The 23161-nt window shown below is 41.6% G+C and overlaps 1 protein-coding gene across 3 annotated transcripts in view; it reads left to right on the top strand.

The window, feature by feature from the left end:
• The window catches only part of AK5 (adenylate kinase 5), a 269511-nt gene that overhangs the window by 179576 nt on the left and 66774 nt on the right, over nucleotides 1-23161 (top strand). For all 3 annotated transcript variants that reach the window (XM_061411538.1, XM_061411541.1, XM_061411540.1), the window contains 2 exons: nucleotides 18876-18918; nucleotides 21241-21285. In XM_061411538.1, the coding sequence (XP_061267522.1) occupies nucleotides 18876-18918; nucleotides 21241-21285 (88 nt within the window). The remainder of the gene's footprint in view (nucleotides 1-18875; nucleotides 18919-21240; nucleotides 21286-23161) is intronic.

The following is a 23161-nucleotide window of genomic DNA, read 5'->3' as shown; positions in this document are numbered from 1 at the left end:
GTCCGACTCTGTGCAACCCTGTGGACTATAGCCCACCAGGCTCCTCTGTCCATGGGATTCTCCAGGCAAGAGTAGTGGAGTGGATTGTCATGCTCTTCTCAATAAAACCTTAGCTATGTACAATAATTTGCTATTTACTTCCAATCATCTCATTGCTTCTGAGCCGCCACCGTCTGGCCTGGGCTGTTCTCATCACTTTAGACAGAAGGACACCTCCAAACCATGGATCATGGAATGATCTCAATACAACAGAGCACCTGTCATGTCACTTCCTAGCTTACAGCCCTCAGTGCCTCTCTGCCCTCTGCTCCTAGGACAAGACCTGTGTCCTCACCATGGCTCCGAGGCCTCACTGTGGCCCTGAGGCCCTGCCGGATGGCTCCGTGCACAGGCTCCCATCTTCCTGACTCTGTGTCCAGCCCGGCTGGCCTCCTTCAGCTCCTCTTGGGTGGGGGCTGCTCCTCTTTTGCAATAGCTGAGGGCTCTTCTTGAGACACCCACCTTCCCCCCCTTTCCCACTTGTCCAGCTTAGCACCCACTCCCTAACCCCAGTGCACAACGGAGCACCTATAATTTTCCTAGAACCCTGTCTTATATAGATCTGTATTTAATGATTTAATATTTGTATATACTGTGAAAAGACCACCAGAATAAGTCTAATTAGCATCCATCACCACACATAGTTACAAATACTTTTTCTTCTAACGAGAACTTTTAAGATCTACTCTCTTAGTAGCTTTCAAATAAACAATACAATATTATTAGCTATAGTCACCATGCTCTACATCCCTGCTGCTGCTGCTGCTGCTGCTGCTAAGTCGCTTCAGTTGTGTCCGACTCTGTGCGACCCCATAGATGGCAGCCCACTAGGCTCCTCTGTCCCTGGGATTACATCCCTAGGATTTAGTATAACTGTAAGTTTGTACCTTTTACCTGGAATTTATACCTTTGCCCATTCATATGTTAATTACTTACCCAGTTATTTTTCTAAAATAAATACCAATGTGTCAAATCCATGATTTAATCTCCTCCATATGTATTCTTCTTCAGGACTTTTAATTTTTTTATTTTAGTTCATATGCAGTAAAGACATGAAGAGACAATGATAAGGAATGATTTCAACCTTTACAACATTTCTCATTATCCTCTGACGTTTCATGTCTTTCCACTTCAGCAGAAGGAGATCATCTGAGCTCATAAGATGTGTTCAATCTGACCAATCTGGCCCCTCTCCCAAAGCAGAGAAGTTTCACAATCAATAAGCACACTGCATTGAAACCTTGCCCTTTCTCTTCAGACCTCATCCGATTCTTGAAACAGTATCCGATTCTCTAAACAGTCTCATTGTATAAGTAGGAAAGAAATGGTGGTTCCTAGGATGGGAGGCAGAAAGCAGCAGCAGAAGAGAGGCTTACATGCTGAGGCTGGGTCAAATCTGGGCTAGAGGCCTGGCCTGAAAACATGCATGGATAAGCAAGCAGGCACCAGGCTTATAAACACAGGGTGTATTTATTCAGAATAGGTGAGGGCAGGAGTGTGGAGAGAGTGCTGTCTGACTAAAACCACAGAAGTGGCATTTGCAAAAGCTGTAAAACTCTCATCTGCTTCCCCCTACACACATAGTTTCTTTATTTTCTATCCTGAATATTTAATAGAGGAAAAAAAGTTGACGAAACTTCACAAGCCACTTTCCCCAGGTGGTGCTAGTGGTAAAGAATCCACCTGCCAATGCAGGAGATGCAAGAGATGCAGGTTCAATCCCTGGGTCAGGAGGACCCTCTAGAGAAGGATGGCAACTCACTCCAGTATTCTTGCCTGGAGAATTCCATGGACAGAGGAGCCTGGTAGGCTATAGTCCATGGGGCTGCAGAGAGTCTGACATGACTAAGTGACTGAGCACACACCTTATGAAGACAGACCACTGCTAACTCATTAAGTGCCTTTGTGTAAACTAGAAAAAGCCCGCCCCCATTCTAGACACACACATTCTTGAGGATGCACAGGTTGGTGAGTGGATTCAGGCCCCACTCCCCTCCCAGCAGAATATTTGGACAGTGCACAACTGCAGAACTGTACAAGGCAGCCATGCCTCAGAGACAGGTCACCTCCCATTTGCAGCCACAGGGAAAGGGCTGTCGTCTCTCAGCAGCAGCAGTTCAGCCCTTCATTTTGAATGCCCCAGCTTTGAAGAGTTAACTTCTCTAATACACTTGTCCTACCTGAATCTCCTTTATCTCTGCTTTGGCAGTTGTTTCTTTTTTCTGCACACCATTCGGTCTGAGGGCCTTTGAGCAGTAGTAAAGAGCAGGCTGATTTTCTTGGCTCCTACATCTGTTTGCTTTTTAGTATTGGGTTGGATGTGTGCTTTTCCAATTCAGTGTTAACAGTCTCTTTTAAGTATCCCCCTAATAGTCTTTGTCAAAGCCTTTTCAGAAGATAATAAAATGTTTCTCTTTTCCTCCTGTGAAACTTTGTACTAAGATTTTAAAACAAAGAAGCAATGTGAAGTACAGAGTGCTCCAGGAGGCACACAGCTAGGTCACTCCAGAAACCAGTGTGTCAGCACTCACCTGCATTGTCTTGGGGAAATTACAACAGCCGCAGTGAAGAGGGCAGAGTCCTGGCCTGAAGAATTTCCAAATACTGTTTTAAAACAAGAGGTGCTATGTGTCAGTGAATTACTGCTGTGAAACTGCCCAGAACTTAAAATAACATCCATCTACTATTTCTCTTGCTTCCCTTGTAGCTCAGACTGTAAAGAATCTGCCTGCAATGTGGCACACTTGGGTTTGATCCCTGGGTCTGGAAGATCCCCCGGAGAGGGCAATGACTACCCAACTCCAGTATTCTTGCCTGGAGAATCCCATGGACAGAGAAGCCTGGTGGGCTACAGTCCACGGGATCACAAAGAGTAGGACACCACCGAGTGACTAACACACTTTGAGACACTGGGGCTGGCTGAGCAGATCCCCTGATAAAGGTTGTACTCAGCTGGGCTCACTCACAGTGTGATGGTTTTATGCGTTAACTTGCCTAAGCTATGCTGCTGCTGCTAAGTTGCTTCAGTCATGTCCAACTGTCTGCGACCCCATAGACAGCAGCCCACCAGGCTCCTCCGTCCCTGGGATTCTCCAGGCAAGAATACTGCAGTGGGTTGCCATTTCCTTCTCCAATGCAGGCATGCATGCTAAGTCACTTCAGTCATGTCCTATGTGTGTGACCCTATGGACAGCAGCCCACCCAGGCTCTTCTGTCCACAGGATTCTCTAGGCAAGAATACTGGAGTGGGTTGCCATTTCCTTCTCCAGGCTAAGCTATAGCCCCCTGTTATTTAATTGAACACCAATCCAGACATTACAGGGAAGATATTTTGTAGATATGGTTAACATATGAAATCAGTTGGAACTTCCCTGGAAGTCTAGTGGTTAAGACTCCATGTTTCCAAAGCAGAGGGTATGGGTTCCATACCTGGTTGGGGAACTAAGATCCCACATGCCATGCAGCACAGCTGGGGGAAAAAAATCTGCAATCAGTTGACTTTATGTAATGAAAATTATCTTTTTAAAAATTGAGATATAATTGACATATAATATTGCATTAGTTTTAGGTATGCAACATTATAATTTGATATATCTTGCAAAATGATCACTGCAATAACTCTAGCTAACATTCATAACCACACATAGGTAACAGTTTTATTTTGTGATGACGTTTAATATCTATTCTCTTAGTATCTGTCAAAGAGAAATTCAATATTGTTACTGTATATACGTCTTCAGGGCTTATTTATCTTAGAGCTGAAAATTTTGACTTTTGTCTTCACCCATTTTATCCATCCTACTATGACAACTACCAGTCTGTTCTCTTTATTAGTGGGGTTTTTTTTTTAGATTCCATATATAAGTGAGATCATACAGTATTTGTCTTTCTCTCTCTGATTTATTTCACTTAGCATATGCTCTCAAGATCCATCCATGTTGTTGCAAATGGCAGGACTTCCTTCTTCTTATAGGGAATAATATTCTATTTTGAGTATATACCACATTTTCTTTGTCTATTCATCTATCAATGGACAGTGACACTGTTTCCTTATCTTGGCTATTGTGGATAATGCCATGATAAACATAGGAGTGCAGTATCTCTTCAAGAGAGTGATTTTATCTCCTTCATATAAAAACCCCAAAGTAGAATTGCTGGATTGTATAGTGATCCTATTTTTATATCTTGAGGTCCCTCCATACTGTTTTCCATAGTGGCCACACCAATTTACATTCTCACCAATAGTGAGATTAACCTTGATAATAGGGGTGAGCCTCATACAATCAGTTGAAAGTCCTTAAGAGCAAAACTGAGGTTTCCCTGAGGAAAAGGAGATTCTGTGGTCTCCAGTGTCACCTCCTGCCCTAGAGTTTCCAGCCTGCCAACCTGTCCCTTAGATTTTAGACCAACCTGTCCCTTAGATTTTAGAGCTGCCTAACCACCCCCACTGTTATGTAAGCTAATTCCTTGTAGTAAATCTCTGCTGGAGATAGAGGTACATAGGTGGAGTTACATCCTACTGGTTCTGTTTCTTTACAGAACTCTAACTGGTCAGCTGCCGGGTCAGCCTGGGCCCGGCTGGTCTAGGATGGCCTCTCTGGGATGAATGGAACTGTTCCACATGGTGTCCCATCCTCAGACAGGTTACCTCAGATTTACCCTCATGGTGAGGGGAAGGGCAAGGGAGAATGTGGAAGCATGCCAGGTTCTCAAAGTGTAGCCTCAGAAATGGCACACCAGCATCTCTTCCTCAATCTGTTGGCTAAAGCTAGGCCAACTGGCACAGATTCAAGGCTGCAGAATAAGACTCACCTCTCAAGGAGAGGATATGAAGGGCAAGAATGCAGGCAAGAGTGAACATGTGAGGCTATAGTTGCCACTAACCTATCACAGACTGACATGATGATGCAGAAAAGGACCAACAGCGAAATTATCTTGTAACAATAAACACTACAACTGTAGTTAGATAATTAATAAGGACCTGACGTATAGCACAGGCCATATTCTGTAATGGCCTATATGGGGAAAGAATCTTTACAAAAGAGTGGGTTTATGTGTATACATAACTGATTCACTTTGCTATATACCTGAAACTAGTACAACACTGTAAATCAACGACACTCCAATAAAAAATTTTTACAAAATTATTTTTAACAACCAATATGCCTTTTCCCTCTTTTGAAGGCAATAAAATTATAAACTAAAATATTCAGAGCCTTAATTTTTGCACTCATAAATGGAGGGTAGTAAAGCTGCTTCATGGTATTAGCATAAGAATAATGAGGTATCCGTGAAAGCATCTGCTATAGTGCCTGGCAGGAGCTCAGCACATGATACTTCTCTTTGATAGCAACGCTTGAGAACTACCGCATGCTAGAAAAGAGAGGGCAAATATATTTGAGGCACAAGACTAGAAAAAATTTAAAGTGTTTTTGTAGCCTCAATATGTATAGGTAGAAAGAGTGGATTAGGAAAATGAATGTATATACTAAAAAAAGAAGAAAGAAAATGAATGTATATATAAAAAAGAAGAAAATCTTCTCATTTGTAACAAGGATGAACCTTGGGGGCATTGTGCTAAGTGAAATAAACCAGATGGAGAAAGACAAGTACTATATGACTTTAGTTATATGCTGAATCAAAAAGCGAATTCATAGATACAGAGAACAGATTGGTGGTTGCCAGAGATATGAGGTAGGATCAAAAGATTCAAACTTCCAGTTAGAGAATAAGTAAGTAATAGGGATGTAAAGTTTAGCATGGTGACTATAGTTAATAACACTATATTGCATACTTGAAAGTTGCTAAGTGAGTACATCCTATAAGTTATTTTCACTATGGTGACAAATGCTAACTAGATTTATTATAGTATCATTTTGCAATAAATACAAATATCAAATCATTACATTGCACACCTGAAACTACTCTAATGTTATATGTCAACTGAACTTCAATAAAAAAAAATTCATAGGTAAAAGTCATTTTTAATATAAAATAATTATTTAACAAAAAACTCAGCCAATATATGGTGATTCCAAAACAGTTTTTGAATTTGCAGGGAAAAAACACCATATGGATACAAATCCAAACCCCATAATTTGTCTCTGTGGTTTTGAATTTTCTTATTTTAATGGCACATTTAGAAGCTATAATTTTTAATTTTGCGGGGAGGGGGCTGTGCAGGGTCTTCATTGCTGCACATGGGCTTTCTCTAGTCGCGGTGAGCAGGCTTCTCACTGCTATGGCTTCTCTTGTCTAGCACGGGCTCTAGGGCATTCGAGGCTTCAGTAGTTGTGGCCCATGGACTTTGTTACCCCCATGGCATGTGGCACCTTTTTCAATAAGCTGATGTGATGAGAAAATTAAGTGAGATAATGCCCAATAAATGTAGTTATTGTTATAACCAATATGATAAAATGATGGAAGTGTTATTTCAGGGTTTAGAATGCACTGAAATGCTTTTTTAAAAATCATCTCCGGGACTTCCCTGGCATTCCAGTGGTTCAGAATCCACCTTGCAATGCAGGGGACACAGGTTCAATCCCTGGTCAGGAGCTAAGATCCCACATGCCAAAGGGCAACAAAGCCTGTGCCCACAACTAGAGAAGCCCACACATTACAGCAAAAGATCATACATGCCACAGCTAAGACCTGGCACAGCCAAATAAACAAATAAATAAATGTTAAAAAACATCTCCACTGCCTACGTAACTCGCCTGTTAGTACTTTCACCCCAAAAACTAACCCTGCACATTGGGGTGTTATTGTGCCAGCACACTGGGGTGTCTAGACACACAGATTCTGTGCCTGCAGTAGTCTGGAGGTTCATCTGTGAACTATCGAACTTGCTGAGCTTAGTCTGTCCTCAAAGAGCCATTTTTGTCGATGCAAAGAACTATTACCACACAGAGTAGCGTTACGTAAACAACTCACAACAAATTAAGTTGATAATAAGGAACATGAAGGAATCATAATGTGTAATAAAAAGCAAGAATGGCAGCAACAAAGCATCCTTCCCAAAAACCGTGAGACTGCCAGTTTTAGCACATGCTCATGCCAGGCCTGTCCCACAGCCAAGTTCTTAGAGTACTGAACTAGAGTCCGCCAGGAGGCTGGTTCTTTCCCATCTGCCCTCCTCAGCCTGTGAGTAGCATCTCCCTTCAAGGTCGCACAATCGTCCCTTCAAATAGTGCTTCCTCACACAACCATATGCAAAAATGGAATGGATATGAAGTGAATTTCCCCATGCATGTCATTCTCTCGTCTTAATAGGGAGAAAATCTGTCCTCTGAAGCCTCCCCTGCCCCCCAAAAAGATTGCTTTTTCACACCCTTTTGACCTAGAATTGGTCACAGGCCCATGCCCATAACGCAGAGGATGGGAAAGCAAGTATTTGGCATTTTCAGCATCTGAAGAGGGAGCTGGCTCTGCCTGAAAGAAGGTGGGCTGTTGAGTAGGGATCAAGGACTGTCTGCCAAGGGAGGTTGGGAGGAGGGCAGAAGAGGTGGCCCTGGCAGGACTCCAGTGCCTCCCATCCTACCTCCACTAAGAGGTAGCTCCATTCTTCTTCCATATAGAATCCTGCTCGAATAAATGTTTCCATGGATAAACAGCATTTGTAACCCTTTGTTACAAACTCAAACACCTAATATACTCAGTAAGTCAAGATTATTTATTTACTATTACATTCCCAACATCTAGGACAGTTCCTAGCATGTAGAAGGAGCTTGTGTTCATTTCCTGTTGCCGCTATAGGCAGTAAAGAATCTGTCTGCAATGCAGGAGACGTGGGTTCGATTCCTTAGCAGGAAGATCCCCTGGAGTGGCAACCCACTCCAGTATTCTTGCCTAGAGAATCCCATGGACAGAGGATCCTGGAGTTATGGTTCATAGGGTCTCAAAAACAGAGTCAGACATGACTGGGCACACATTACTATTGTAACAAACTTGGTAGATTAAAAATATCACAAATTTGTCACCTTACATTTCTGGAGGTCAGAAATCCAAAATGGGTTCACTGGGCTAAAATCAGGGTGCCACTAAGTAACACTCCTGGAAGAACTATAAGAGAATCCTTTTCCTTACCTCTTTCTGCTTCTAGATGTTGCCCTCATTTCTTGGCTTGTAGGCTTCTTCCAGCAATAGCATCTCTCTGACGTCTTCTTCTGTAATCACATCCTCTCTGATTGTGACCTTCCTGTCTCTCCCTTATAAGGATCCTTGTGGTTATATTAGATACACCCAGATAAACCAGGATGATTTCTCCATCTCAAGAGCCTTAACTTAAACATATCTGAAAGACACATTTGCCATGTAAGATAATGTATTCACAGCTTCCAAGAATTAGGCAGTGGGCATCTTTGAGGATGTGGATATCATTCTGTCTACCACAGAGCTCAATAAATATTTGTAGGATTGTTGAATGAACAGTAAAGTGTCAGCATTGGGTGCTGCTTTAGATGGCATCTAGTCTGACCTCCTACAAGGTCTAAGAATCTCTTCACTGGCAGACAGTTATTTCGCATCTGCTTGAATACTCCTGATGCTGGGGGCTCTCCACCTTCCAAATCAACCCTTCCACAATTGGACAGCTGTGAATCTTAGACATTTAATCCTTTCTTCCTTACCTTACTTCTGCCCTTCTATAATTCCAATTAAATATGTGGTGGTGGTAATTTGGTCGCCAAGTCATGTCCAACTCTTTGTGACCACACAGACTGTAGCCAGCCAGGCTCCTCTGTCCATGGGATGTTCCAGGCAAGAATACCGCAGGTTGACAACCAGTGGGTTGTCATATCCTCCTCCAAGAGATCTTCCTGATCCAAGGAGTGAACCCACATCTCCTGCATTGGCAGGCAGATTCTTTACTAACTGAGCCACCTTCTGCCTTTCTTTCTGGAGAGTTCTACACATTATATCTTTTATATGACTGTTCTTAAAGAAAAAAACTGACTTACTGTATTTATCACTTAGAAATCTTTACTTTGCACAGCTCCATCTCAGTCATTGGGGGTACAAAAAAGATAAAAGACGGCCCCCTATCTTCAAGGGGGTTATTGTGAAAATGAATCCTGCACATAAAATGATGCAGTTAAAGTTAAACGAGGTCATTCTTGTTAAGTGCTCAGCATTGTGCCCAGCATGTAACAAGTGTTCAAAAAAATGTTACCCGCTCTTGTCACTGTTCTTACCATGCACAGATGCTCTGGGTCAAATGACTCATGTACCTGGAGTTTGCTGATAGAGCAGTGACTGGAGAGGGCTCAGGGAGGAGAGGAAATGGAAGGACAGGCAGAATATTATCAATTAACAAACTTAGGCAAGACTTCCCTGATGGTCCAGTGGTTAAGACTCCATTCTTCCAATGCAGGGGGCAAGGTTTCAGGGAACTAAGAGCTCACATGCCTCATAGCAGGGTCAAAGAAAAAAAAAAAACTTAGGGCAAAGGGAAGCCATTTCAGGCTGGGCAAACATAGTAAGCAGGGAGTCAGAGGCCAGATTAAATGAGTCAAGTTCTAGGAAAATTAAGACTCATTTGTCTTATATAGAGTTGCTTGGGCAAAACAACATGAAATTTATCCAAGTTGTAGATACCAGCTATAGATAGCAAGTGCCCCACAGTCTCTCCACATTACTCTCTTCCTAAGCCCTTCCTGGGACTTGTAGACTCTATAGCCTAATGGTTTCAGGTCCAAGGAGTGTTTCTAATGAAACGAACACTTCTTTCAACCTGCCTCTTTGATTTCTGTCTCCAGCTGGGAGGTCACCTTCAGCTCCTCTTTGCTCTGTGCTCAGCGATCACTAACTGTGTCCCACTCCTCACCCAACCTTAACCCCTAAAACCTCAAGGAATTGAACACAGACGTTCAGTTGGATTTAACAAAAGTGAGAGAAGTTGAGGCAAGGTCAGAGCTGGACTGTGGGTGTGTGGATGGTCCCTGGAAAGCTGTTGTGTCTGTGTTAGTGATAAACATGAAATGCTTCAGATCACTGAGAAAGCAGGAGGCACATCTGTGACAAGCAGAGGACTCAGAAGGAAGAGGAACCAGGAGGAGTTAGCAAGGAGTCCTTCCAGCCTCCACTTGCTCACCCCATCCAGATCTGCCATCTCCCAGCCTTACTTCCTTTTAACAGAAAGCTGTGTACTGCTCAGTCACTCAGTCTTGTCCAACTGTTTGTGGCTTTGTGGACTGTAGCCCGCCAGGCTCCTCTGCCCATGGAATTTCCCAGGCAAGGATACTAGAGTGGATTGCCATGCCCTCCTCCAAGGGATCTTCTTGATCCAGGGATCGAACAAGAGTCTCTTGCACTGGCAGGCAGATTCTTCACCACTAGTGCTGCCTGAGAAGCCCCTTTGACAGAAGGATAGTGAGACAAAGGATGATGACCCCGGGCAATATTTTTCTCCTTAGAAAATGCATAAACACACATGCTGCTAAGTTGCCTCTAAGTCGCTTTAGTCGTGTCCGACTCTGTGCAACCCCACAGATGGAAGCCCACCAGGCTCCCCCGTCCCTGGGATTCTCCAGGCAAGAACACTGGAGTGGGTTGCCATTTCCTTCTCCAGTGCATGAAAGTGAAAAGTGAAAAGTGAAAGTGAAGTCGCTCAGTCGTGTCCGACTCTTAGCAACCCCATGGACTACAGCCTGCCAGGCTCCTCCATCCATGGGATTTTCCAGTCAAGAGTACTGGAGTGGGGTGCCATTGGCATGTTTTATTCTGATAATTAACTTGATTGTCCATTTTGCTGAGACTGTCTCATAACAGTTGTAACCTCACAGCACCGAAGTACAAAAGTACTCAAGAGAGACTAGTATCGCTGTAAGGTCCAATGATTGACTCTAAGCTTTGCCGTTCTATTTCTTTTATACAAAGAATCAGAAGACAAAAGTTCAGTTCAGTTCAGTCGCTCAGTCATGTCCGACTCTTTGCGACCCCATGGACTGCAGCATTCAAGGCCTCCCTGTCTATCACCAACTCCCGGAGCTTACTCAAACTCATGTCCATCAGGTTGGCAATGCCATTCAACCATCTCATCCTCTGTCGTCCCCTTGTCCTCCTGCCTTCAATCTTTCCCAGCATCAGGGTCTTTTCCAATGAGTCAGTTCTTCGCATTAGGTGGCCAAAATATTGGAGCTTCTGCTTTAGCATCAGTCCTTCCGGAGTGATTTCCTTTAGGATGGGTTAGTTGGATCTCCCTGAAGTCCAAGGGACTCTCAAGAGTCTTCTCCAACACCACAGTTCAAAAGCATCAATTATTCGGTGCTCAGTTTTCTTTATAGTCCAACTCTCACAACTGTACATGACTACTGGAAAGACCATAGCCTTGACTAGACGGACCTTTGTTGGCAAAGTAACGTCTCTACTTTTTAATATGCTGTCTAGGTTGGTCATGACTTTCCTTCCAAGGAGTAAGTGTCTTAATTTCATGGCTGCAGTCACCATCTGCAGTGATTTTGGAGCCCTCAAAAATAAAGTCAGCCACTGTTTCCACTGTTTCCCCATCTATTTGCCATGAAGTGATGGGACCAGATGCCATGATCTTCGTTTTCTGAATGTTGAGTGTTAAATCAGCTTTTAAACTCTCCTCTTTCACTTTCATCAAGAGGCCCTTTAGTTCTTCTTCGCTTCTGCCATAAGGGTGGTGTCATCTGCGTATCTGAAGTTATTGATATTTCTCCCAACAATCTTGATTCCAGCTTGTGCTTCATCCAGCCTGGTGTTTCGCATGATGTACTCTGCATATAAGTTAAATAAGCATGGTGACAATATACAGCCTTGACAAACTCCTTTCCCAATTTGAAACCAGTCTGTTGTTCCATGTCCAGTTCTAAGTGTTGCTTCTTGACCTACATACAGATTTATCAGGAGGCAGCTAAGATGGTAAGATTTCTCAGAAGGCAGTTAAGGCAGGTAAGACAAAAGTGGTAAAGACCAAATAACTCTCCTTGGTAAGACTCTAGTCAGGTGTGACTTTATGGTCAACAGTCACTTGAAATGAAATCAGGATGAGAACTTGACTCCCTTCTTTGAACACCCAGCCTTGCACAGCCCTGGGACCATGTCTGGAGTGTGAAACCAAGACCAAGTGTTTCCTCCATGGTCTTCCAGCAATGACTTGAGTTGGACATATTTTTGAGCTGATGAAAACAGGAACTTATAGAAAAACATCAGAAAAAAGCCTCTTTCTTTAAAATTTCTTATTAGAGACACCAACATTTCAATTTATACCTAAACAAAGAAAATACCATTCCTCCTCAAGAACTAGATCTGTAAACCACTGTTTAAAGTAGTTCATGTAGAGAGACTGCAATTTAGTAAGACGGGAAAAAGGCTAACCTCACATCCCCTATATTTTTCCCTCCTTGTTTACTCAATTATACAAGTACTTCCACAACAAGCAGACCTCTAATTGTGTAGACTTCAGTGAAAGAGAAATGGAACTTGCTGTAAAATAAATTCTTGGGTGCAACTAAATTACATACCACTTCTCATACTTTTTTTTTTAATTGCACATTATTTTAAATGAAAACATGCTTTAGAAAAGAACTGTAAACACTCAAAGCATTTCTCAAGGACCAGTTTCCCTTCCTCCTGCTGATACAATAAAGCTATGTTCCATTTTCCAGTATTCTCCAGCTGAAGGTCTGAGTTATTTCAAAACTGCATTCACGGTTCTCCCAGTAAAACTTGAGAGTTCCACTTCCAAATCACTTAAGCAGAATCCAGCTTCAGTCCCTCTTTTAGCAAATGAATCTACCTTCGTGCCTATTCATGTGACATGACGAGTGTTCCCTACCCTCGTGTAGTGAAGTCGCTCGATATGCTCTGTCCTCCTCACTTGACACACGGACAAGTCATCACGCTCCTTCTGGGCAGCAGGAGAGGGGCTAGAACATGGGCTGGGGCATCAGGAAACCCCACTGGCTGTAGCCTCCTGCACAGTCCACCTAAGCTTTCTGAGCCTGAGTTTCCCTATCTGAAAAATGGGAAATAGCAAACCTGCCTACCTCCTAGTGTCTTCTAGGGGATCAAATGAGATCACACATGTTAAAAACACCCCAATAGCCACCCAAATAGCAGTTCCAATAACCATTTTAAAAATTGTTCCTGTGAGGTGCTTTGGTTGCTTTTGTTCCTTGAGTGGCATGGAGAAAAATAATCCAAAAAATCTCATTTTCAGGTCCCAAAATGGGGAAACGATACAATTTTGGTTGTTCTTTTTAAATTATTCTTTCTTCCTGTTAAGAGTCTGGTTCTCAGTGAGATGAACCCTTCTGAGAACTCCAGCACATTTTTGTGCCTCAACCCCAGCCTTGCTTCACTGCTGTTGCTTCTTATAAGCAGAGATAGTGTCGTTAGACAAATTTAAATAAAAAATCCTCACATGCTAGCTTTTATGATTTTCCCAGAACGTAGATGATCTACATAGTACTAGTCAAAGTGTGAAAAGGTTAGAAAAGATGCATCCTCATACTGTCTCAGAAACTACAGAATCTCTTTGAAATCCATTTTCTTAGATTAAAAAAAAAAAAAAACTAGATTGGTATCTGTGCTCAGTGCCAGAGAAAGAAAATATTTTTTTCCTTACAATATTTGTGAATTTTGGAGCAAACAATTACTCACTATGCCATTTTATTGTTATGTAAAACCTCTTTCTCGTAATCCCACTTGAAGCTTGAATCCCACATATTCTTTATGCCATGAAACACACACACTGTTTAAGACAAACAGGAACTAGAAAAACACTCCCCAAATGACCTACTACTTCTCTCTCCTTCCCAGGGGAGGTTTTGTTTTGTGGTCCCCAAAAAGGATTTTTAAAAATCAACATTGGCAGGCTTCCCTAGTGGTTAGAAGAATCCACCTACCAATGCAGGAGACATGGGTTCTATCCCTGATCTGGGAAGGAGCACCAAAGCCCGTGCACCACAGCTCCTGAGCCTGTGCTCTGGAGCCCAGAAACTTCAACTACTAAGCCCAAATACCGCAACTACTGAAGCCCAGGCACCCTAGGGCCCATGCTCTGCAACAAGAGAAGCCGCCGCAATGTGAAGCCCACGTACCACAACTAGAGTAGCCCCCACTTGCCACAACTAGAGAGAGAAAAGCCTGCACAGGAAGGAGGAACCACAACAGCCAAATATATATATAATATATGTATACATATACACATAAAAATATTTTAAAAAATCAACACCATCTACTGAAGGAGGGGCAGTAGAGGACCTGATGACATGACCACTCCCACAGTAAGAGGATGCTGATGTAGAATCTAGCTTGGTATCAGGGCACTGAAGTCAGTTCTCAGCCCACCTCTGGGCAGCAATGGAAGCTCACGTATTGACACATCCCAGTCTAGCGGTACCACAGTACCTCAGTTGCATCATTCCTAATAGGGTTGCAGCAAGGATCCAGTGAGATCATACCGGGAGAAATGCTGCCAGAGCTGTGAAGCACTGTTTAAGTGACAGCCTCATCTTATGACATGATCTGCTTGTGACAATGCCCTGGTTCCATAACCAGGAACAGACACCATGCTGCCATCAAAGCATGTTGAAGAACAAACGTAATGCCTTATGATTGGTGAAAATCTGTGAAGCTCTGTTGTTCTATTTTGATCTTGCCAACCAAAAATTCAATGATTCAAGGAACTGGGATGACAAAACATCCATACCTCAAGGTGGAGATGTAGGAGCACCAACCCAAAAGGAAAATATCCACACACACCAGATAGCTGCTCTTCTGACAAAGAATACCAGGATCCATCCAGCCTTGCAGAAGTAGCTTCTTGCCTATACATCCACAGAGAGAAGCAAAGTGGAATGCAGGTTGCTTTTACTCTCCTCCTGCATCTGGCATGACTGGGGAAGAGAGATAGAGACCAAAACACACATGTAGTGCAAATCCAGCTTCCTCATAATGCCATCAGTCCATTCCTGGCATTCTAAATGTGTCACTTCAACAGGATTTCTCACCATCAATTGCCAACCTATTATCAAATATCTTGCACAAAAAGATGTGGCAACCTGAGTTGGTTTGGGGGGCCAGTGGTTTTGCTGCAGTTCTTCCCACCTTCTCCAGTATTAACTGTATCATCGCAGGCTTTGTCTTGGCTCCATACTCATGAGTGACAAATGGCACTTACATAAATCCGTACCTATATTTGTAGTGTCTCTCTTTGTCAGTTTGTTCAGTTTTGGTATCCTTCTTCATGCCCCCAAATTCTAGCTTACCTATAACACGTAACCACGCATTCAGACTTACAGATGACAAAGAGTTGAGTGGATGGAGCAGCAGCAAGGTAAAAGGCTGTAACCCCAAGAGGCACCCACAGGCATCCAGGGCAGAAACAGTGGGTTGTGTTTTCTCCAAGAACACCTCACTCGAGGTGCAGCTACAGTGGAACTGGATATGAACACCTTATCAGCCATTTCTCCTAGGGCTCGTTTAACATTTTGCTTATATAAAGCTTTTATATAACCTTATATAATTTATATAACCTTATATAATTGACTTTCTGAAATCAGTGCTTTTACGCAAAACACACCTAGCATTTGAAAAGAAAGAAGCTAAGGCTTAGAGCCTCTGGAGGCTGTATGGCATCTTTTCACCAAAACCAGAAGTGGTTGCCTTTCACTAGTTGTTTCTCGTGTGTGTGTGTGTGAGTTCAAATAAATCTTTTCTACAAAAGATTCACACTGGAATCATGAAGTTTATTGAGCATCACTGGGAAATAACACCCTCCAACCAAACATCCTATTCACCTGGGCTTTCGTGTCAATGAGTGCAAGGCAGCACACTCCTGAGAGAGAGCTTTTGGCAGTTGTATCGATGCCCCCAGATGCCTGTTCACTATCAGTGCACTCATGGAAATGAAGCTGGGGCTCATTTGAGGCATTTGGGCAAACAGCATAGAAGGCTGTGAATAAGTGCTGTGGATATAAACAGGTCAGACTCAAGAGACCACATAGAGGTCAGATAGGCCCTTGTATAACCTGGTGCATTATTTTATGAATTCAGATTAACCCTAAACAAACTCCCAAGGCATGATAGCCAGACACAAGAAATGTCTGATACAATTTGGTATATAAGGTGGGTTTAAGTCTAATAATTCAATAATAATAATAATAAAAGTTGAAGGAGAGGACTCAGGGTCTCCTCTTAGCATTACCTGAATATATTCAATGTCTGTTTGAAAGCAATAATTAGAGTCTGATTAAACAGTCGTTTTCCACCAAAGGCTATTGAGCATCTTTCTGTGTAGCTGTATCTTAGGTAAACGTGTGAACTGTAATTGCTTCAATTAGGTCCCTGTCTCAAGTTGGCTTCCCTAGATGCAGAGCTTTCCATGAAGATTTTTGTGAGTGTGATATTAGGTGCGCTCTTGGGAGAGAGGAACAGATGCAGGAGAGGGCCGCAAGTGAGGACAGCTGGGTATTAGCTTCAGCTTGATCTCAAGGCGACCACTGGGGAGCAGCTTATACCAGAGTCATCCCAGCTTGAGGGAGGAACCAGACCCCTGTCTGCCCTTAGCTGCAGGGGGATGGTGCAGTTACGTGAGCATGAACTCTGGACACAGCCCAGGCTGAAAGCCCAGGCTTTGCTCCTCACTATGTGACTGTGTGTGTACACGCTCAGTCCCTTAATCATGTCCTACTCTTTTGTAACTCCATAAACTGTAGCCCACCAGGCTCCTCTGTCCATGAGATGTCCCAGGCAAGAATACTGGAGTGGGTTGCATTTCCTTCTCCAGGGCATCTTCCTGACCCAGGGATCGAACCTGAGTCTCCTGCAGTGGCAGGCAGAGTCTTTACTGCTGAGCTACCTGGGAAGCCCTTGGCCAGGTGAGCAACAGGACACTCACAGATCCATGATGGTAGCCAAGCTGATGGGACTAGCCAGGCTATATGGTAGGGGATGTGTTTTTCATCCCAACCCTGGCCTCACTAAGGACATGACGACATGGTCATGAACCCTTCATGTGACCACTAACTATCAATTTCCTCATATGTAAATTAGGGACAGGGGATGGTAGAAATGGATTATACCATCCCTATACTTTCAGCTGAAAAATGAAATGATTTCAATAACAGAAGTAGGGGGAGGCTCACTGAGGAATAATGGACTTTTTTTCTATTCATGGAAAGGAGTTCATTAATGTAAATGTGTCCTTGAATAATCACTCCATTGAATCTTCTTCTCTCACCTGGAATAGCTCTGGATACACAGGCAAATCTAAGAAGACAGGCAGTAAAGTTGCCCTGAAGGCATATGTTCTAAAAAAGGATTGCAACGCTCTGTTTTCAGACAAAGTGCTTTTGTGGCAGTTTATCTAAATGGAGCATTAATGCAACCCAGCAACCTCATTTAACTGACTCCTATATCGTAGCAAATTAGAGGCAAGAGGCCAGAGGAAAGCATGAGCCAAAGGTTGTCCCTGAAAAACTATACAGTCTCTAGGGAGAATGGTTTGGAAAATCTATCAGCTTATAAATATGTTTATTCTTTGCACAGCCCCCTCTCTGGGAATTTATCCTACAAGTATGTACATATGAAATGCCATTTATGTGAGTTTATTCTTTGTTCTACTTTTTGAAAAATAGTCCAAGATTGCAAGCAACTCAGTGGTCCATCAATAAAGAACTAGTTAGAAATAATAACAACTATGGTACCTTCCATACGGTAGAATACTGTGTAACCAAGAACATCTGTACTGGTACAGAAACTTCTCCAGAATATATTGATAAGTCAGAAAGCAAAGGGAAGAATAGTGTTATCATAGATTAGCATGTGTTTTATAAACATATGTGCACATGTAATGTTTGCTTCTTTATGTGTAATGGAGGTGATAAGATTCTATACTTATCCTCAAGTGTATCCATCGATATCTGGAAATCAACTTTTGTGTGTATGGAAAGATAAAAAAAAAAAAAAAAACCCTGTGAGTAGTTACCTACAAGCAATGAGGAAGTGAGAAAATGGGGTGTATGGAGACACAGGTAGGAGTGAGGAATCTCACCAGTACCTCTTTTAAAACTAATTTTTATTGGAGTATAGTTACTTTGAATTGTTGTGTCAGTTTCTACTGTACAGCAAAATGAATCAGCCATACATATACACATATCCCCTCCCTTTTGGACTTCCTTCTCATTCAGGTCACCAGTCATTAATCACCAATGCAATTTTACAAATTTTCTTTCTGGATTTTTCCCCAAACACCATGTATTTTTCTATAAGGAGAATGGAGTAACTGTTTGATTAAAAATGAAAATGAAAATTTTAAAGGGAGGCAATCAAATCTGGTCATTCCAACTTCCTTTATTTCATGCTTTCGTTCCGGGATTAGCAAAGTATGGCTGGTGGCTAAATAGTGAGACCACATGGCTCCCAGTGCTGAAAATGTTTACTCTCTGGTGCTTTCCAGAAAGTTTGCTAAGTCTAGCTGTAAATCATGGAGTTATTTGTGAAGCAGCTGTGACTCCACCTATCAGTGAGCTTCAAGTCCTTAAGGGTTTTGTCTTCTTTACATCAGCTTTTCTGACCACAGGTAGTTATGCACGAAGGAAAAGAAGGCATGATATTGTACCAGTTACAAGGAGCATTAACTCTGGACACAAACAGCCCAGGTTGAAGCCCAGGCTTTGTTCCTCGCTATGTGACTGTGAGCAGCTAACTTCTTGATATAAGTATGGTTTTCATCTGTAAAAGGTGGGCAGTTATGGTACCTCTTTCACAGAGCCGTTTGGAAGGTTAAGTATATTCATCTCGGCAAGAAGTTTAGCACAATGCTTGTTGGTATTATCATCTAATATTTTGATTTTTTTAATAAACAGGGTGATGACCAGTTAAATGTGTTTGGAGAAGACACCATGGGAGGTGAGTTTCCTTTACTGATCAGACTAAAGTTGTCATTTTAGTAGCTCTGAGCATATCTTTTTTATTAAACACCACTAAGAGATAATAACCTACCAAGAGCATGTACTTTTTTCCCTCAGCCAGGGATCATGATTATGATTGGAATTCTGGATTTCTCCCCTCTTGGTCCATGTAAAGAACCAAAGTGATGCCTTACTAAGTGATGTATTTCCTCACCTCCCAGAGGACATGAGCCCCGAGATGCTCAGTGAAGAGAGGATGCTCAAAGAGTTCATGCTCTTTGTAACTGGTAAAAATGTTTGAAAAACACAACACCCAATCCTCTTTGGAAGATTCACATATATAGGAGCACAGCAAGGCTCCCACATGTCCTGCAGGAAAGAGAACTGGCTAACTTTAATTCAACATTCTTCAAATTTTATTAGAAGAATGTCTAATAAAAGTCCTTTTTTAGACTTTTAAGTCTAAAAAGTGAAAGTGAAAGTCCTTTTCCTGCATAATGTTGCTCCTCTGTAGTGTGCCATTGGGATACAACCTAAGAATCACCCAAATTATACTACTTCATAATTTTGTCACATTAAAAGTCTTGCCAAAACTAAAAACAAAAAACCGTTATTAGCTCCACATGGAACTGGAAATAGAAAATAACATAAATTTGACTCTGTCCAAAGAAGATAACGTTTATGATTGCTCTAGGAAAATTACCTGCTAACATTTCTACTCTGTAATAAATGTTGTTATAATTATGGCCCATGGAAATATATTTACATTGACTGTGAGCACATACAAGTAAGTGAATTGGCTTTCTAAACAACCCCAGCTCTAATCTTGCTGATCCATGAGCATGAGGAGGTAGATAGAGTGTCATTTGATGATAATGGCAAGAGCAGTATGTGAAGATTGCAGTCACCCAATGACATCATGGTGATTCATGGGAAAAAGGCACTTAAACCTGAGCCAAGTGCAAATAATCAACTCAGTCCCAACTGGAGAGGGATTGACTGATTGCTGAATAAAGTCTCCTTTTTTCCTGGTTACAGAATTAACACACATTCATGTGGAAAATTTTTTAAGGTAGAAAATAAGAGCCATCTAAAACCTTATGACCTCTAAATCAGCACAGTTAACATTCTGGTTTATTTTTATTCCAGTGTATTGTCTATATACCTACTTTTACATAGCTGAGAATACATGTGTATATACAAACATTATCTCCAATATTTTGTGCTTATCATAACATAAGCATGTTCCCGTGTCATTAAAAACTTCATATAAACTTAATTTGTAATGACCACATTATCTGAATGGATCATCATTGTTTGTTAAAACCGGACTAACATAAAAATACTACTAATAGTAATAATAATAGCAACCACTTTCCTACATTATAAATAGATTAAAAGTTGCTCAACTCCATAACAGTAAACTAAAAAAAAGTAAACTGAAAGTCTGAAGAACTTGAAATGACTATTTGGCCCAACATGTTGAGAGCATTATTCTATCTGCCTTAATGAAAGTGAAAGTGAATGTCACTCAGTCGTGTCCAACTCTTTGCAAACCCATAGACTACACAGTCCAGAATACTGGAGTGGGTAGCCATTCTCTTCTCCAGGGAATCTTCCCAACTCAGGGATCGAACCCAGGTCTCCCACATTGCCTTAATGGAAGGCTCCAGATAATATAGAATTTTCCCATCACCATGGGCTATTCTGTAAAAAGAATGAAGCATCTGTTTAATTTAAAAAAAAAAAAAAAAAAGCCCTTTAGTGTGAAAAACAAATGGTTGCAAAGACCCCCAAGTTCACCTTTTGCTTCTATTTCCAGCTCTTTCTCCCTTTTCTTCTTCCTCTTCTACCCTGAACTCAATTCTTCACGCACCACTCTCTCCCCCTCACACCTGCCCCCTCTCTACCTCTGTCTCTCTCTGGTGAAGTTGGGCCTTTCACTCACTCAACAGTGGATTCCTGCCGAAATGTAGCATTGTGTATATAAATAAACACCTCCTGACACCACATGACAACTGGAAATCTTTTAGGGCTCCACAGACTCTATAGAGTTTTGCACTTTGCCAAAAATCCCTAATCATTTCTTTGTCTTAAAGCAGTGGCTCCCAAGATTGAGTTCTCACTCACCACCTTTGTAATTTTTGTTTCATCTCTATGCTCTATTCTATATGTATTATATATACAGACAGATAGATAGATAATACTGTATACTATAATACAGAATAGAATATTATATAATACTACACTATACATTATAAAACCAGGGTTTCAATACAGTTTTTCTTGCTGTATAACTTAAATTATTCTTATTTTAAAGGTTTAATGGAAGACTTGAAAAAGTGTAAAATTATCTTCATGATTGGTGAGTAACAGCTCTCAAATTTTCAGTTGTAACTGCTGATTATAACAATGTGGTACAGAAGGAAGACTATTCATTTCTCAACCGTTTTTGAAGACCTGCACCTTTTTTAGTCAAGATTATACCCCTGAGGATTCCATATTTTTCCTCTCATTTATACAGTTTTATATTGCTCTGGCTTTGTGTCTTTTCAGCGGAGACAAAGCAGGAGTCTAAGGAATGGCAAACTCCTGAATTTAGTTCTATGATAATAAAATATATTATAATCCCATGGGTAAGAGGATGCCATCTGTTAAAATCTAACACCTTTCCTGTTTGAACAATGACCTGTTCCTCCCTGAACTATATACATCAGTGACCACACATTCAAATATACCTTAATAACCATAGCCTGCATTCCATGTAGCTAACAACAAAAACAATCTTGTTGGTTTTATGCTCTCGTGAAACTCATTGGGAAACTCATGGGATAACATTCAGTCGGGTTTAACCAGCATTTTCTGAACACTTATCAAGTTCCAAGTTATCTCCTTTAATCCTTACACAATCCTATAGCTTGGCAATCCATCCCTATTACATATCTATTACACAGACAAGAAAAGTGAGCCTCAGAAGTTTAAGGACCTTGTCCAGGGTCATAGAGCTAATTAGTGTGAGAGCCAGATTTCCAGGTTTTCTCATGGGAATAAATGGGTCTAGTTGTGCAGCATTAAAACTACACAGAGTAGGACAAAGCATTGTCAGAGAACCTCCGAAAACTTAATGCTTTTCCTTCTAGTTCCTGAAGTCTACAGAAAAGTTAATATACCCACCCGTACATTTTTCAGAAAATACCTATTTATATTCAGAAATAATGAAAAGGTCCACACCTCCTCAGTGAGTGGGGAAAAAAAAAAACAACAGTTATTAGCACCCTAGAAAAATAATCAGATATACTTAGAATCTTACACTCTGAAGTCAGGATGCTTCCGTGGAAATCTCTCAGTACATCTCCCTCATTTTCAGATGAGGAAACTGAGTCCCAGAGACTTTAAGGGATTTGATCAATGTCATGCTAACAACTGGTGGCAGAAAGGAGATCAGGGTCCACGGCTGTAGTTCCCCATTCCAGGGCCTTCCGCATCCCACCACCAATTTATGTGGGTTGCCACCCCAGACTGTCCACCATGTTTAATCAGCCACCAGCTGCTTACTGAATATTGGACCTGTGCTGGACAGTGAGCAGGGATCACAGAGCTTCCATCTTAGAGGAAAAGGAGAACTTATCAAATTATTATCACACACCTTGAAAAGCATCAGGAAGGAAACAAAGAGCTGAAACAGTGAACAAGTTAGGTAGAGTGTTTGGGGTAAAAAATGGGTAATCAGGAAAGGCCCTGTGGAAGTGATATTTAAGCAGGCAACTAAAAGAAGCAATGGGTGACTGAAAAGATTAGTAGGAGGTGAGAGGAAGAATTCTAGCCAAGAGAACAGCGTTGTCTAAGTGCTGAGAATTCTTAAGCTCAACTGAGTTTTGTTCCTGACCTGCTTGTCTCTAGCTGACCTTAGTCCAGGGAGCTGGATGGACTGTTGTTGCACTTATTCCACATTCTTTTCAGAAACTTGAAGCACATTATATCTACTCCTTACTGAAGAGAAGCTCACATCACAATCTTGAAGGAAATTCCCCTTTCCACACAAATTTTAATTAATTACCTCGGCATCTAGACTATACACAATAAATTATATTTTTTCTGTTCAGCTTTTATCTTAGGGTCCAAATAGGAAGAGGGGAGACTTTCTAAACTTGAAGTTCAGGAATCCAAAGATTGAGTCTTTACTATCACATAGAAGTCTGTATTTTTAATAATACAAAAAGAAGCTTTTAAAAATAGTACAG

This window comes from Bos javanicus, chromosome 3 (assembly GCF_032452875.1).
Source record: "Bos javanicus breed banteng chromosome 3, ARS-OSU_banteng_1.0, whole genome shotgun sequence".
NCBI lineage: Eukaryota > Metazoa > Chordata > Mammalia > Artiodactyla > Bovidae > Bos > Bos javanicus.
This window is presented reverse-complemented; position numbering and strand designations above follow the sequence as displayed.